The 16,481-nt window shown below is 54.4% G+C and overlaps 2 protein-coding genes across 5 annotated transcripts in view; both read left to right on the top strand.

Annotated features, from left to right (window-relative positions):
- Positions 1-1,898: 1,898 nt before the first annotated feature.
- Fdps (farnesyl diphosphate synthase) lies at positions 1,899-10,331 on the top strand. 2 transcript variants are annotated; one of them, XM_023713812.1, is made up of 10 exons: positions 1,899-2,002; positions 3,081-3,243; positions 4,458-4,598; positions 7,174-7,254; positions 7,385-7,507; positions 7,826-7,914; positions 8,004-8,076; positions 8,916-8,993; positions 9,085-9,219; positions 10,082-10,331. In XM_023713812.1, the coding sequence occupies exons 2-10, from the start codon at positions 3,103-3,105 to the stop codon at positions 10,280-10,282; spliced, it is 1,062 nt and encodes a 353-aa protein (XP_023569580.1). In that variant the 5' UTR covers positions 1,899-2,002; positions 3,081-3,102; the 3' UTR covers positions 10,283-10,331. The 2 variants fall into 2 exon arrangements, with proteins under 2 accessions (XP_023569580.1, XP_004629817.1); XM_004629760.2 differs by lacking the exon at positions 1,899-2,002 and adding an exon at positions 2,021-3,006.
- A 923-nt stretch (positions 10,332-11,254) lies between these two features.
- Rusc1 (RUN and SH3 domain containing 1) overlaps positions 11,255-16,481 on the top strand; it is an 8,827-nt gene continuing 3,600 nt past the window's right edge. The window contains exons 1-8 of one of the 3 annotated variants that reach the window (XM_004629757.2): positions 11,255-12,761; positions 13,033-13,443; positions 14,168-14,266; positions 14,396-14,472; positions 14,602-14,776; positions 14,847-14,952; positions 15,101-15,147; positions 15,696-16,242. In XM_004629757.2, coding sequence (XP_004629814.1) covers positions 11,402-12,761; positions 13,033-13,443; positions 14,168-14,266; positions 14,396-14,472; positions 14,602-14,776; positions 14,847-14,952; positions 15,101-15,147; positions 15,696-16,242 — 2,822 coding nt within the window. In that variant the 5' untranslated portion in view covers positions 11,255-11,401. Of the gene's footprint in view, positions 12,762-13,032; positions 13,444-13,774; positions 13,945-14,167; positions 14,267-14,395; positions 14,473-14,601; positions 14,777-14,846; positions 14,953-15,100; positions 15,148-15,695; positions 16,243-16,481 lie in introns of those variants that run through there. The other 2 variants (XM_004629758.2, XM_023713742.1) reach the window with 2 other exon arrangements.

Below are 16,481 nucleotides of genomic sequence, written 5' to 3'. Positions count from 1 at the left end.
GTTTAGTAGTAGAGTGCTTGCCTAGCTTAGATGAGGCCTTGGGTTCAATTTCCAGGAACATCTCTCCTTCCACAAAGAATATCCTGAGAGAGGGGTCTGGGGATAGCAGGCAGCAGCCGCAGACACGGAAGACACACATATGCTCAATACCTGCGGCTGTCTTCACAGAGTGAAAGGCTAAATCCCCACAGTGGCCCAGGGGACCTTCGCTATTTCTCAGTGCTCCTTCTACTATCTTCCCTTCAATCTAGTCACACTGGTTTCCTTGATGTTTTCCAAACAAGAAACCTAATCCTGACTTAGTAGAGGGCCCTGTGATTTGTTCAGATATCATTTTGTCATTGAGGCACTGTCAGATCTTTTTTTTTTTTTTTTTTTTGAGATAGGGTCTTACTATGTACTTCAGGCTGGCCTTGAACTCAGTATTTAGCCTATGCTGGCCAGCACAATCACACCAGGACATCTCTCTCTCTCTCTCTCCTCCTTTTATTTATTTATTTTTTAATTTTTATTTATGTGTGTGTGTGTGTGTGTGTGTGTGTGGCCAGCTCAGCCCACCAGGGGGCGGGGCTGGCTGGCATGTGGTGCTGGGGGATTGAACCGCGTCCCTGTGCTTTGCTAAGCTTGTTCTAAGTAGGTGCTTTAGGCCACTGAGCCATCTCACCAGCCCCTCTCTCCCCTCCTTGACCAGTTTTACTATGTAGCGCAGGCTGACCATGAACACACTTACATAGCCTAGGCTGACCTACAATTCATAAGGATCCTGTTGCCTCAGCGCCCCCTTCCCTAATGGGATTACAGCATGTGCCACTGCTGGTATCACTCTGTTTAATGCTGGGATCCTCCCTTGCGTTGTCCTCCTTTCCTGCTCTACTCTTGCATCATCTACACTTGTTAAACATGTTATCCACCTCCAAAGCACGATGTTAGATTGTCAGAGGAACTAGAGCACATCATCACACAATTTTGCTTTTGTGTGATGCTGTGTTTAGTGCCTAGTGGCGGGTCTCACTCTGTAGCCCAGGCTACAAAGGATTTGGGGCAATCCTTCTACCTCAGCTTTTTGAGGGCAGAGGGTGAATGAATGGTGAGGAAGCCCAGCTCTAAAATAGAATCTTGGAGGGGCTGGAGAGATGGCTCAGTGGTCTAAAGCACCTACTTGAAACAAGCTTGGCAAAGCACAGGGACCGCGGTTCGATCCCCAGCACCACATGCCAGCCAGGCCCGCCCCCTGGTGGGCTGAGCTGGCCACACACACGCGCGCGCACACACACACACACACACAAATAAAAATAAAAAAAAAAAAAAGAATCTCATGTTTCTATTCTTATGCAACAGATGAGGAAAACTAGTTTCAGGAGAGTCAGCTGAGGATTCCGGGTTTTACTTATCTAGTTATTTATTTTTTGCAGAACCGGGGGGGTTGAACTCGGGCCATTGTGCTTGGTAGGCAAGTGCTTATTCTACTGAACTATCTCCCCAGCCCCTAGGATTGTGGGTTTTAAAAGATTTCTCCAAGTTAGAATAAGTGGTGAGTTTGTTCCGCAGGAGTTCTAACATGCTAATTTGCTTGTATGCGAAGAGAATGAAAACTGAAGCAAAGAGCCAAGGCAACAGCCAGACTGAGAGTTCCCAGCCTCGTAGGCTTCCGATACTTGGGCCTCTTGCCCTAAACCACCTACAACCCACCAGGTGCCTCTAGGCCGGTCGCCAGGCGAGTAGCTCTTCCTTCCATTGGTCGTCCGTCATAGGGCCCCATACTCACGCGAGGGTAAATAGCCAATCAGCGCTGCCTTTGTCCGCCGCGCCGGGCTCGTTAGCTCGTATCGTCGCGCCCCTTTTCGAGGAATGCCGGGAGTTATAGTCTAGTGGTCCACGTTTCTGCAGCCAGCTAGGGGGAACGGAGAACTACCAGACCCAGAAGGCCCAGCGCCGAGCGCGTTCCCTTTTTAGGTTTACCCCGCCAACATTCCGGACCAAAGAGGAACAGCATTCAGAACAGGTGAGAGTGGTCGCGCGCTGGGGCTGGAGGCAAAGGTCCCAGGCCGAGCCGTATTTCCGGCGGCAGTGTGGCGCACGGAGAGCCCAGCCTGTTGTGACGGGCCCGTCCTTTTGGGAGTCCGTGGATCGGACTGGTTGGCCCCCTGTGCTTGAGGAAACTTTGCATCTCCGCCCATACTTTCCTCAATCTCCAAAGATGCCCGGACCCCCGATTAACCCCTGCTGCCAGCCCTCTCTACCTGTCCGGAGTGGTTCCGAGATCATCTGCGCAGTCCCAGCTCTCCTGTGAGGCCCGGGACGCCCATTCCGGTGCTGCAGACCCTATGTCCACAGCACGTACCGGTTCCAGTCCATTGTCCTCTCCCCGGCGTGTAGTTCAGAGCCTGCGTTCCCCTCTTCACTGCCTACGAGGGTAGACCTTGGTTCTAGTTTTGTGTCTGCCTCTACTTGGCTGTTTACCTCCTGGAGCCTCAGTTTGGCTTCTGTACACTGGTGATTTGAGGCCCTCCCCTGCTTCTTAGCCCTGGTGTCCTCTGCTTTGTACTACCTCCGCCACCTAGTGCACAGAAGTCTTGAAGACATTGTTTTAGTTATTTCATTTTAAGTGAAGATCTGTTGGATCTCAGTCACCCAGACATATATTTTGTCCTGTACGTATTATTTTGCTGTAATTGTACCCAAATATTGGCTACTACAGGACTGAAGGCCAGGAGGTAAAAGTTTGGTTAGGGGGTGATACAGGTGTTGTCCCCTTGCATCTGCCTTTGGTGCTTCGGTGCTTGCCCTTGCAGGGAGTGCTCGTGCCCCTCCCTATGCCACCCACATGATGCCCCTGTCCCGCTTGCTGAGATCTGTGGGGGTCTTCCTGCTGCCAGTACCCTGCTGGGCACCCAGGGAGAGGTGGCTGGGTTCCCTATGGAGGTCCTCCCTCTTGCACGGGTGCCCAGTCCTAAGGGCCTGGCATGGTGCCCGCTGCTGGTGCCAAGTGTGGACAGAGGAGCCTCGGTGAGTGTGGTTAGGAGGGGCCTTGGGGAGGGAAGCGCCTGAGCAAATCTCTCACTTGTGCTTTCTTTTCTCAGAGCACTTTGCTCCTCTCTCAGGATGAATGGAGAGCAGAAATGCGATGTTTATGCTCAAGAAATGCCGAATTTCATCCAGCACTTCCCTCAGATTGTCAGGGTGCTAACTGAAGATGACACAGGGCACCCAGAAATAGGAGATGTCATTGCCCGGCTTAAGGAGGTGAGGGATTCATGACTCGAGGAAGTGAGCCTTTGTCACTGCCTGTGGGTGAGATTCAGTGAGAGCTTTTGGGGGGGCTTGTGATAGATGCAGGATGAGGCCTTCACCTGAGTGACTGGCTTGTCCCTGGCTAGAGACTGGGCAGATGTACGCAGCCCATCACACTGACTTTTGACAGTGTAGAAAGTGGGCCATCCAAACTGCTTTCTTGAGAGCAAACTCTTTGAACCTGATAAATCTTTGACTTTATGTATCTTGAAATGTTAAGATGCTCCTGTGGCAGACACCTGGGGGGAAGCCCATCTTACAGCTGAGATTGTATGACTCCCAGAGAGCTGAGGGCAAGGAGTCTATGGTCAGAAACCCCTACTCCAGGACGGGAAAGATTGCTTTACCACACATTTACATTTATTTTTTTCCCCTTTGTTTTCATGAAGTATCCAGTAAAATTCATTTTATGACTGTGATCTATCTATTTCACCTGTCTGAAGGGAACCAAAGCAAGGGGAAGAGGGACTTTTTTATGTTGGGTTAAGGACTGAAAGGGTCATTTTCCCTCTGGGTTAGCACTGGATTGCAGAAGGGCAGCAGAGGGCACAGTAAGAGGCCCTAGCAGGAGGAGGTGCCACTGGAGGACCGCGAGGTGGCTCTCAGTCCAGGTCTCTGAGCTTTCCTCTGGCCAACCATTTGGGAGCCTTTTTTAAAAAATCAGAAATCAAATTCAGGACGTCATACTTGCCAGGCAGGTGCTGTACCACTAAGCTAAATCCCTGGTGAGGAGCCTTGTCTTTAACACAGGCGTTTCATGGGCAGATGGGTTGAACTGAGGAAGGAGGAAATAGTGGGGAAAGTAGGGATAGATTGTGAAGAGCAAGTCCTTGGGGGTTGTGATCAGGCATGGTACCTGAGCAAGTCAGCTGGTTCTGTAACTTTTCCCTGATTTCTGGGTCTGGAGCAGCATTTAGTCATTTTAGGTGAAAAATTGAGTCTGCAGAAGCCTTTAAATTTACTGGGAAAGAGAACGTAGAGTGCATGGCTAGGTACTGGGCCCTTGGCAACTTCCAGCTGTGCTGCAGGACTCGGGGGACAGAATCAAGACAGAAGCGATCCAAGGACTCTCTGGGAGGAGTTTGAATTTAGGTGGTTGCTGGGAAGGAGAAATCACAGTCACTGCTGCATGTACCCAGTACTCTGTCCTTCTTTCCTGGCTGCAGGTCCTAGAGTACAATGCCATTGGAGGCAAATACAACCGGGGTTTGACGGTGCTGGTAGCATTCCGGGAGCTGGCGGAGCCAAAGAAACAGGACGCAGACAGTCTGCAGCGGGCACTGACTGTGGGCTGGTGTGTGGAACTGGTGAGAAGCCGCTTTACAAGGGGATGCCATGGGATGGAGGATCTGGGTGTTCCTGGTCTAGAGCTATAGTCAGATTTAGACCTAGTGAATTAAGGGCTAATCAGAACCTCTTTTGCCAAAAGTGACATAGAATTTGGCAGCAAAGTGTCATTTTCTTCCTCTGAGCAAAGTTTAAACCTAAATTGTCATGTTCCTTGCAAAAGATTATTCTATGAGTTCAATCCCTGGTTCTGCCAAAAAAAACCAAACAAAACCCCCCCACAAAATTAAAAAAATATTATTCTAAAGCAGAAACTGCACATTGGCAGCCCACTGAAAGTTTCTGAAAATGTTTTAAACCTAAATCTACTAAATTTCACACCACAGGTGAGGTGGTGGTATACTCCTATAATCTCAGTTGCTCATGAAGCTGAGGCAGAAGGATTGCAAATTTGAGGCCAGCCCAAGCTCTATAGTGAGTCCAAGGCCATCTTGAACTGTATAGGGACCCCTGTCTCAGGAAAGAAAAACAAACAAAAATAGGAGAGGGTTGAGGGCTGGGGATGTGGCTCAGAGGTAGCGTGACCCTGACTTGGAGAGGAGGTGAAGATGGACTTTTTTTCTTTTTTCTTTTTAAATTATAGCATATAGGGGCTGATGAGATGGCTCAGTGGTCTAAAGCACCTACTTAGAACAAGCTTAGTAAAGCACAGGGACCGCGGTTCAATCCCCCAGCACCACATGCCAGCCAGCCCCGCCCCCTGGTGGGCTGAGCTGGCCACACACACACACACAATAGAAATAAATAAAAAATAAATTATAGCATGTAAAATTATAAAATTTAAGATTTAAAATGTATTTGGTAAAAAAAAAAATAAATAAAAATAAAATGTATTTGGTACAGAGTTTCACTACACAGCTCAGACTCAGCTTAGACTGGTAGTGATCCTCCTCTATTTCAGCCTCCCTGGTACTGAGATTAGAGGCATATGCCACCACCCCTGATCTTGGTGGCTGGCTTGGCGCACCCCAGGCGGGGCTAGCGCTGCCACCTGCGGTATGGGGATGGAACCCAGTCCTTGTGCTTGCCTAGGCAGGTGCTTGGACCACTGAGCTATCTTTGCAGTCCAAATGTGGAGGTTTGCAGAGCACTTGCCTAGTATGTGAGGCCCTAGGCTCAATCTTTAGTAATGAACTACCACCCAAAAAATGTCTAGTTGTATAAAGAAATTTAAAAAAAAATTAACTTTAAGGGGCCTGGGAGAATAAGCACTTGCCTGGCAAGTGCAAGGGCCTGAGTTCAGTCCCTGGTTCCACAAAACAAACAAACAAAAAACCACAAACCAACCCCCCCCCAAAAAACTTTATTTATTTATTTTTGGTATTTTGACGGTCTCACTCTCTAGTTCAGGCTGGCCTTCAGTTCACTGTGTAGCCCAGGCTGGCCTCACTGTTGCGGCGATCCTCTTTCAGCCTCCTGAGTGCTGGTGTGCCACCATACCCAGCCCAAGAAATGATTTTTAAAAGTTTCTAAACTTTTTTTTTTTAAGTTTTTATTTATGTGTGTGTGTGTGTGTGTGTGTGGCCAGCTCAGCCCACCAGGGGGCGGGGCTGGCAGGCATGTGGTGCTGGGGGATTGAACCGTGGTCCCTGTGCTTTGCTAAGCTTGTTCGGTGCTTTAGACCACTGAGCCATCTCACCAGCCCCTCTAAACTTTTTTTTTGTGTGTATATGTTTTTTTTTTTTTTTTTTTTTTTTTTTGTGTTTGTGGGGGGGCAGCTCAGCCCACCAGGGGGCGGGGCTGGCTGGCATGTGGTGCTGGGGGATTGAACCGTGGTCCCTGTGCTTTGCTAAGCTTGTTCTAAGTAGGTGCTTTAGACCACTGAGCCATCTCACCAGCCCTGTGTGTATATGTTTTTATTTACAGTGTTGGTGATGGAACCTCAAGCACTTTTCACTGAGCTACATCCCCAGGGTCTTGCTAAATTGCCTAGATGGGGCTCAAATTTGGAACCCCTGTGCCTCAGCTTCTCAGAGTGCTGGGATCACCAGTGTGTGGCACCGTGTTAGGCGTTGATGATGAAATAGTCTTTAAGTGTTCATCGTGGGTTTTGACAAGAGTACTTTATGTGAAGGTGTTTTATAATCTAGCTAATACCAGGGACAATCCAAGGCTGATTAGAGATTTCAGAGCTCCACATGATTGTACTTGTAGAACTTTGAAGCTGAGGCCAGAAGCCCTCAAATTTAAGGCCCACCTAGATTTGATAAGGGTGGGAGAATAAGCACTTGCCTGGCAAGTGCAAGGGACCTATGTGAATGTGGGGCTGGAGTTTCCATGTCTCCTTCTCGATTTCCCTCCTAATATATCAGAGGTCAGTTTCATCTGTTACCCTGAAAATAGGTATTGTGGCCCCCATCATATACATGGGGATCTGAGCCAAAAAGGTCTTTACTTTTCAAGGTCCTCTGTAACTCAAGCCCTTGGCCTTCTCACCCTGATGGTCTTCCCCAGCTCACTGTGAGCACGAGGGCTGCAGTGCTGTTGCCCACAGAAGGCTCAGAAATGGGCCCTGGGGTCTCTTGCTCTTTCTAGCTGCAAGCTTTCTTCCTGGTGACAGATGATATAATGGACTCATCCCTTACACGGAGGGGACAGGTCTGCTGGTATCGGAAGGTAATGTGGCCAAGGACAGGCCCTCCCTGGGGAGGTGACTGCATACAGCCGGTGGTGGTGTCTGGGGGTGATAATTCTAGGTAGAAATAAAGGGCAGAGATGAATGATTTGTTTTCTGGTGCCCTAAAAGCCAGGAATAGGTTTGGACGCTGTCAATGACGCTCTCCTTCTGGAAGCCTGTATCTACCGCCTGCTGAAGTTCCACTGCCGGGAGCAGTCCTACTACCTGAACCTGCTTGAGCTCTTCCTGCAGGTGCGCCACTGGCCAGCACCTGTGCCCAGAGGCTACCACAGTGGCCTTGGTCTCTAGGATGTGCTCATCTAGATTGCCCAGAAGAGGAAGACGGGGGAGGGCTGGGAGCGTGGTGGTAGGAACAGCTCTGCCCCTACCACCAGGAAGATGGGAAGATGTGATAAGGGACCTGCATTAACATGGGGCTGGAGTTTCCATGCCTCCTGCTCGATTTCTGATTCCCAAGTTGTCACTTAGGATTTGGGGCGTGGGATGCAAGGCCCCGGATGTCAGTGTTCTTGTATCTGGAGAAATCCTGACTATGTCTCTTTCCTTTAGACTGCCTATCAGACAGAGGTCGGGCAGACTCTGGATGTCATCACAGCCCCCCAGGACCATGTGGATCTCAGCAAGTACACTGAAAAGAGGTGAGCCTTGTGGGAATCAGATCTGGCCAATGAGGAGGGTGCAGAGTGGATGTTACCTTCTGAGGGGTTTATCTTGTTCCAATACTCAGGTACAAATCTATTGTCAAGTACAAGACAGCTTTCTACTCCTTCTACCTGCCTGTTGCTGCTGCCATGTACATGGTGAGTCAGCCTCCTCAGCCACACTGCCTGACTTGGGCTTTGGGACAAAAAGGCACAGAGTAAATAGCTGGGACAGTCAAGTACCCCACTGAATGGTTGTCTCACCTTGAGCAAGTCACTTAGTCTCTGTCCTTGAACTTATTATGGGGCTGGTGAGATAGCTCAATGGCATAAGCGCTTGCCTGGCAAGCACAGCGTCCTGAGTTCAATGACTGGAACCACAAAAAAACCCCACAAAAAACAACAACCAAAAAACCTCACTATGTAGCATAGGCACTGCGATTCTCCCGCCTCACCCTTCTAGGTGCCAGGATTACAAGTGTGCACTGCTATGGCCAGCTTTGAGTGTTTCCTCAGCTGTAAGATCAGATCAGATCAGATTCCTGCCTACAGGATTGTAAAGATTAACCTGGCACATGAAAGCCCTTAGCTTCTCATCGGAGCACAGTGCATCCTGTATCTGAGTGTGGACAGGAGTGAGGAGCAGATCATTCAGGCTGAGAGGAAGGCTGGATTCAAAGGCTGTCAGAGGCATCAACTGCCTATCCTAAACTTTGCTTCCTGAAAGATGCTGGAGGTGGCAAAAAGATTAGGAAGAAGGTACAGAGTGACAGAGGCACACATGGCCTCCAGAACGGTTTCATCTGGAACCCACACCCGATGGAGGAATTCCAGCCCAAATAAGTGGCAGAGAGGCTGGCATGTTGGTCAGGACTTCTGGATCTTGGAGGGCAAGGAAGTTTGGAAGGAGGGATCCTTGAAGGCTGTCATAGGGCAGGACCCCGTGGGGGGCAGCAGGAAGGTGAGGCAGCATAGTGCTTGTTCCCCCTTCCCCGCAGGCTGGTATTGACGGGGAGAAGGAGCACAGCAATGCCAGGAAGATCCTGATGGAGATGGGCGAGTTCTTCCAGATCCAGGTAGGATGAAGGCTGTGGCAGGGAGTGTGCCTTGGTTGTTTTCCTGCCCTGCTTAGGAACCCCTCATCCTTCCTTTGCTGCCTCCATCCAGGATGATTTCCTTGACCTCTTTGGGGACCCCAGTGTGACGGGAAAGATTGGCACCGATATCCAGGATAATAAATGCAGCTGGCTGGTGGTTCAGTGTCTGGAGCGAGCCACTCCGGAGCAGCGCCAGATCTTGCAGGTGCCCAGAAGCAGGCCTGGGATCTTTGGACTGATAAGGGGGGTGGACACTGGGAGTGGTAGTACACACCTTATTCCAGTACTTTAGAGGCTGAGGCAGGAGGATTTTTTTTTTTTTGAAGTTGTATTGGGGGGCTGGTGAGATGGCTCAGTGGTCTAAAGCACCTACTTAGAACAAGCTAAGCTAAGCAAAAGCACAGACCTTGGTTCAATCCCCAGCACCACATGCCAGCCAGCCCCGCCCCCTGGTGGACTGAGCTGGCCACACACACACTAAAAATAGAAAGAAAGAAAGAAAAAAGAAAGAAAGAAAGTTAAAAAAATATTTTTTTTTTTTTTTTTTAAAAAGTAGTAGTAGTACTGGGGTTGAACTCACGATCTTGAGCTTGCCAGGCAGGCGCTTAGCTGCTGAGTTTTCTCCCTGGCCTCCCAGGAGGATCATTTTGAGGCCAGCCTGAGCTCCATAATGAGTTCAAGAGCCTGGGGCTGCTTTCAGAAAACAAAAAAACAAGGTGGAGCAGTGGTGCTAATCAGTTGAGTCTGGGTCATCTGACGACATAATTTTTGTCATAACTTGAACACATGTGCTACAGGTGGGTAGAGATGAGGGATGCTGCCACACAGAATAGCTCACCCAAACCATGATCTGGCTTAAAATCTTAACATTGTCAAGGTTGAGGAACCCTTGGAGCAAGGTGGGCCTGAGTCAGTGTCTGAGCCTTTGGGCTGGGGGAGAAGCTGGTGAGCTGAGGCTGCTGAGACTCGAAAACCAGGCGTTCTAGAAATTATGGATGAGGGAGCATAGAGGTCTTGAAGGCTCTGGCGAAGGCTGAGGCCACGGTTTTGCCTTCGATGCTTCTCAGGAGAATTATGGGCAGAAGGACGCGGAGAAAGTAGCCAGGGTGAAGGCGTTGTACGAGGAGCTGGATCTGCCGGCTGTGTTTTCGCGGTATGAGGAAGACAGCTACAACCACATCATGAACCTCATCCAGCAGTACGCTGCACCGCTTCCCCCAGCCATCTTCCTGGCGCTGGCAAACAAGCTCTACAAGCGGAAAAAGTGACCTGGAGACTACAAGGGCAGGGAGGGGCTCAATAAATTATCGTGTAACTATGGTGCTTCTGTTTCTGCTCCTGCACAGGAGCCAGACTCTGTCCCAAATCGGGCAGTTAAGTGGGGCAGGTGGCTGTGCAGCAGCCAAGCCTAGGGCCGGGGACGTTGTCCTCCAGCCCCTTGGGAGAGTGAAGCCTCTGAGCTGGGTCTGAGTAGGTGACTGGTATGACGTCAAGTGCGGAGGGCGGGCCTGAGGTCTGCCGCGCCCTTGCGTGAAGGGATGCGGCTGCGCATCTGAGCGGGTTGCCCTAGCGCCCCTCCCCTTAGTCCTGTACCCCGCCGGGCGGGGACCGCGAGAGCCACCAGCCCGAGGCCGGAGCGCTTCCGAGAGGACTCCCGGTGAGGATGGCTAGCTCGGCCTGCCGATGTGAATGGGTGGGGCAGGGGAGGGAAGCCTTAAGATGAATAGCGAAGGGGTGGGGCAGTGGCTGGATGATGGAGACCAGCACTGAGAATAGCCCCGGATTCCGCTGAGCGAGGGGTGAGGGTGCGGATTGCAGACCACAAAGGTGCAGATCCCGAGGCCGGGATGAAGGTTCCCTCTCCTTTCCCCACCCCAGCCCCTTTTTTGCATTCACCTGGTCCAATTCACTTAGAAGCACTGGGGCGGGGTATTCCTGGGGTTCCCCTGGGAACCAGGGAGTGGAGGGACCCTGCTGGAGGGCAGAGTCAGATGGCTGCAGAAGGGATGGGGTTGCTGTGGGGCCCCTCCTCTTCCAAGCTCAGAACCGCCAAGGAGAGCCAGAGCGCAGCCGCATTCTCTGACCCGCCCTTCTCTGTTCCCCGGGGTTTACATTCAACCCCACCTGCAAACGCTGCAGTGAAAACTAATGGCCAGTCAAGGGCGATTTGCATCTCATTTAAAATATTCCAAAGCAGCCAGGGCCTTCCCAGGCCCGCGCCCGCTGTCGCTGTCGGTCACCTCGGTGTCCTTCTTGCGGCCCGCGCCCTCCCTGGCTGGCTTCATTCCTCTTGTCTTCCAGGACTGCATCTGCGTTGCCCAGGTAGGTGGATGTGAGAGGCCCGGTCCTGTTGGTTCTCCAGAGGCCACCCTGTCGGTGCGGGCACCATGCTGTCTCCTCAGAGGGCCTTACTCTGCAACCTCAACCACATCCACCTCCAGCACGTCTCTCTGGGTCTGCACTTGTCCCGCCGGCCGGAGCTAAGGGAGGGGCCTTTGAGCACTTCCCCTCCCCCAGGCGACACCGGAGGCAAGGAGAGCAGCGGCCCCTGCAGCGGGACCCTGGTAGACGCCAACTCCAACAGCCCAGCTGTGCCCTGCCGATGCTGCCGGGAGCATGGGCCAAGCCTAGAGAATCGGCCTGACCCGTCACAGGAGGAGGGTGCGGCCTCTCCCTCTGACCCCGGCTGCTCATCTTCGCTCAGCTCCTGCTCTGACCTCAGTCCGGATGAGTCCCCCGTTTCCGTCTACTCTCGGCACCTGCCTAACGAGGAGGATGCTCAGCCCCAGCCCAGCATCGTCCCCTTGGACCAGGGCTCCCCACTGGCTTTGGCGGGCCCGGGCACCTGTTCCCCAGACAGCTTCTGCTGCTCTCCCGATTCTTGTTCCGGAGCGTCCTCCTCGCCCGGGCCTGGCCTCGACTCGAACTGCAACGCCCTGACCATTTGCCAGGATCTCCCTTCCCCGGGCCTGGAGGAAGAGGACGACAGCGGAGAGCAAGATCTCCCCACCTCCGAGCTGTCCGAGGTGGAGGATGGGAAAATCGATGCCGAGAAAACAGAGCCCAGTTGGAAAATTAACCCCATTTGGAAAAGTGATACCGATAAAACTGACGCTGCATGGAAAGTCACTGAGAACAATAACTCTGGTTGGAAAATCAACGGAAATCCTAACTCTGGCTGGAAAACGGAACCTGGACAATTCAGTGGTTGGAGCAGCAACACAGGAATAACCGATTCTGGCTCGAAAACAGACGCTGGGAAAACTGAGGCGGGATGGAGGAATGACGTTAGCGAGGAGCCGGCACCCCACCGGACCATCACATCCTTCCACGAGCTGGCCCAGAAGCGCAAGCGGGGCCCGGGGCTGCCCCTCGTGCCGCAGGCCAAGAAGGACCGCAGCGACTGGCTCATCGTATTCTCGCCCGACTCCGAGTTGCCCCCCAGCGGATCACTGAGCGGCTCCTCTGCAACTCCCCGCGAGACCACTACCTTCAAGGAACTCAGGTCCCGCAGCCGCGCCCCGCCCCCGCCGGTGCCGCCCCGGGATCCTCCGGCTGGCTGGGCCCTGGTCCCGCCCCGCCCTCCGCCCCCACCAGTCCCTCCCCGAAGAAAGAAGAACCGGCCGGGGCTGCAGCCCATTGCAGAGGGGCAGCCCGAGGAGGGAAGGGCGGCGAGCCCCGCGGCGGGCGAGGAAGTCCCAGCCGCGCAGGAGGTAGAGCAGCCCGGCGCGAGAGCGGACTCGGAGGGTAAGGGGGCCAGAGGAGGCGGTGGAGGGCGGGCCTCCCTCGGCCTCGCCCACGCCTCCAAGCTTCCCACCCCGCCCCATCTCCCTGTCACTCGGCGTCACCTCCCCTCCCTGCCCCTTCTGTCTGGGAGCACTCGGGGAAGGGAATTGGGTGGGGCCACCGGCTGGGGACTAACTCTCTGCTCCCTCTTTCTCCCGCTCCTCCTTGCCTGGCTGCGCGTCCCGCTGTCCTCCTTCCCCTCTGTGCCTGGCCCTGCCTTTCCCGCCTGCAGCCGGTCCCCTCCTGCTCTCGGGGCCCCAAGTTTTCCGGTTCTCGGCCGACGGGCGCCCCCTGTTGGAGGGTGGGGGCACGGGCGCAGCTGGGTCCTTGCTCCTGGCACCTCTGGCCGGGTGGCCCGGCGCCCGGCTGCGGCTGCTGGGGGGACAGAGCTCCCCCGAGGAACAGCTGCTTCCGGCCCGCCTGTCCCCAGTGGGAGCGTATTCACCCCCTACTCGCGGTGCCCTGCCCTGCCTGGCCAGCCCCGAGCTGGCGCTGCTGCTCTCCCCGCTCTTCCCCAGAAGTAGCACCTTCCCCGCCGCGTCCCCCCCGCCCCGCCAGGTGCCCGCCCCCCCGCCACTTCGGCCACCGCGTCCTCAGAAGGCCACGCGCTGGACCTGGAGCCCGCCGCCTGCGCCCAGGCTACGTAAGACGGACCCAGCTCGCCGGCAGCCTCGCCAGGCGCTCCTCCCGCCCACGTCGAGGCCCCGCCCACCCTCGCCCAGCTTTCCCTTGTAGCTTTTTCCAGGGTACACAGCTGGGTCCCACCTTTCTAGTCAGGCAAATGCCAAACAACCTATTTATTCCCGGGGAGTCTGGGTGGGGTTACTGCGCTCCTCCCTGGGTGCACGTCACTCTCCAGGCCCACTCTGGACACAGACTTGCCTCGGCAAAGCCGTAGTGGAGGCTGCAGCCCAAGCACATTTGGGCCCTGGAGGTTCCGGTCCCACCCCACCAGGTTTTCTCTTTCCTGCTCCTTGCAGCCTGCAGACCTGGGCTCAGCTCCCTCGTCCTCCGCCCTGGCCCCTCTGTCTGTCCATTGGCCCCGGCTCCCCACGTGTTTCCCTTCGTTTGCGGCCCAGTCTCCTCTCGCCTTCTAGCCTCAGCCCGCAGGGCTGGGACTTCCCGGGCTCCCGGGGAGGCCCAGGTGGGGAGGTGGGGCCTGCGCCCTGAGGGAGGGGCCTGGAAGCCGAGCTGGGGGCCGGCGCTGCTGAGACAGAGCAGGGTTTCACGTCGGCTGGGCGGAGATTTCCGTGCTCCTCGAGGCCCTGTCCCCCGCTCTCAGGAGTCCTTGCGACAGGTCCCTGTGTGGGCGCTAGCGACCTTCGGCACCCTTGGTAAGGTCGCTCTGTCCTTCTTCCCTCATCCAGTACGTAGTTCCTGGTCATTCGCCGGTGTCCCCGGGGCCCAGCGCCTGTGGATGGCAGAAGCCCAGAGTGGAACTGGGCAACTGCAGGAGCAGAAGAAAGGTCGGTTGAGCTGACTCCTGACCTCCCAGGCGGGCGTCCTGTGGGCTTTAAGAGTCTGATGGCACAAACCGAGCTCCTTGGTGCATCTGACTGGTGTTTTTGAGGTCTTCTCTTCCTGGCCCTCCCCAGGTCTCCTGATAGCTGTCAGCGCCTCAGTGGACAAAATCATCTCGCACTTCGGGGCTGCCCGGAACTTGGTTCAGAAGGTAAACGTGGCAGGAAGAACGGTGCTGGGGATGTGAAGATTCATGTAGTCGGTGGTGCTGGGGTAGGAAGCATTAGTGGGTGTTGGTTGGACAGTCGCAGGACCCCCACTCGTGTCACGCCGCCTCCAGGCCCAATTGGGAGATAGCCGGCTGAGCCCGGATGTGGGGCACCTGGTGCTGACTACCCTTTGCCCGGCCCTCCACGCCCTGGTGGCTGATGGACTGAAGCCTTTCCGGAAGGACCTCATCACTGGGCAGCGCAGGAGCAGCCCCTGGAGCGTAGTAGAGGCATCTGTGAAGCCAGGTGAGCGGAGAGGGCCTGAGTCTTGTGTGAGCAGGGCCGGGCCCTTGCTGACTGTGCCTCCTGTCTACAGGGTCTAGCACGCGGTCCCTGGGATCCCTGTACAGCCAGGTCAGCCGACTGGCGCCCCTGAGTAGTAGCCGCAGCCGCTTCCATGCCTTCATCCTGGGCCTTCTCAAGTGAGTGGCCAGTACGGCATCGTGGGGGACACAGTAGTGATGGTGTATGTACCTATAGAAGTCCCCATGATCACTCTTCATTCTGTAACCCTAGAAGGCTGCAGACCTCCACCTCCTCAAACTTGCCCTCTTTTCCTTTCTCTCTCAGCACCAAGCAGTTGGAACTGTGGTTTTCCAGTCTCCAGGAAGATACAGGTCAGGAGCTCGGATGGAGTAGGGAGAGGGGAAGGGATCCTTCCTGCTGGCTCCCACTGGTCCCAGAATATGAATCCAGATCTCTGATTTTGTTATGCTTTCTTCTTAGAACTTCCAGGGAAGACAGACTCAAAGCCTTGTCTGACCCCTGTCTTCTTCCCCTGCCTGAGGTGCGGGGCTTTCTTGTCAAAAATTTTCCTGTCTGGTCCTCTTGTGGCCCAGGGCTGTACTTGATGCAGTGTTGCCCTTTTACCTTGAATAGGCTTCCCTGCACCTCCTGCCTGTTCACTGGCTTTCATCCATCCTGTGGGCTTTCAGTGAGGCTCCTGAGGCTTCCTGCCTCTTTCCTATAGTCCTATTATTCCTGTTACCACCACTTGCTCCAGAAGCCATAGGCCACTTGAGCAGAGATGTCTCAGTCCTGTGGCTGTCCATATCCCCAGCTCAGAGTGAAGCCTAGGGAGATGTTTGTTTACTGTGGCACTGAAGTGGGTGGTCCTCTGGACCTGGGCTCAGGGTGGGAGGTGATGTAAGCCTCTCTTTCCCAGGCCTGCTATCCCTTCTGTATCTGCCCACGGGATTCTTCTCTCTGGCTCAGGGTGGCTGCCCATCCCTGTCCACAGAGCTGCTGCTCCTGCTGCAGCCACTGTCGGTGCTCACCTTTCACCTGGACCTGCTCTTCGAGCACCATCACCACCTGCCCCTGGGCCCACCTCAGGCTTCTGCCCCTGCAGTCCCACCTCCGACCCTGCAGCAGACTGTACAGGCCATGCTGCACTGGGGGGGTCGGCTCGCTCAGAGTCTCCGGGGGGCTTCTGGGGAGGCTGCTCCCGATCCTGCCCCTTTTAGTCCTCCTACATCAGGAAGCTGGTGGGAGCAGCTGACTCAGGCTTCCCGGGTCTATGCCTCTGGGGGCACAGAGGGTTTCCCTCTTCCCCGGTGGGGACCCAGGCGTCATGGAACTACAGCTGAGAATGCACAGGAAAGACCCCTACCCACAGAGGAAGCGGCACCAGGCAGAGGCATATGGCTTGGGAGACTGTTTGGTGTGCCTGGAGGCCCCATGGAAAATGAAAGTGGAGCCCAGAAGTCCAGGTATTGCAGAGCTGTGTCTGTTGCATAACCCTCTGGCCCCATCTGATCCCCTGCTCCCCACCATCCTGCCCCTTGCCCATGGCTTTGTTTGAAACTCTAGTGACTCATCATGGCTTTAGGTAAGAGATCAGTCCAAGATGTTTTTTAACAGCTATGAACAACAACAAATTTGCCATGCCTGCTCTAGGACTTGACCTCTGAGGGGTCTTTAATGGCTTTAAGTATTCTTTTTTTTTTTT

This window comes from Octodon degus, unplaced genomic scaffold (genome assembly GCF_000260255.1).
Source record: "Octodon degus isolate 3935 unplaced genomic scaffold, OctDeg1.0 scaffold00032, whole genome shotgun sequence".
NCBI lineage: Eukaryota > Metazoa > Chordata > Mammalia > Rodentia > Octodontidae > Octodon > Octodon degus.
The sequence above is the reverse complement of the archived record's forward strand: the minus strand, read 5'-3'. Positions and strand labels throughout refer to the sequence as shown.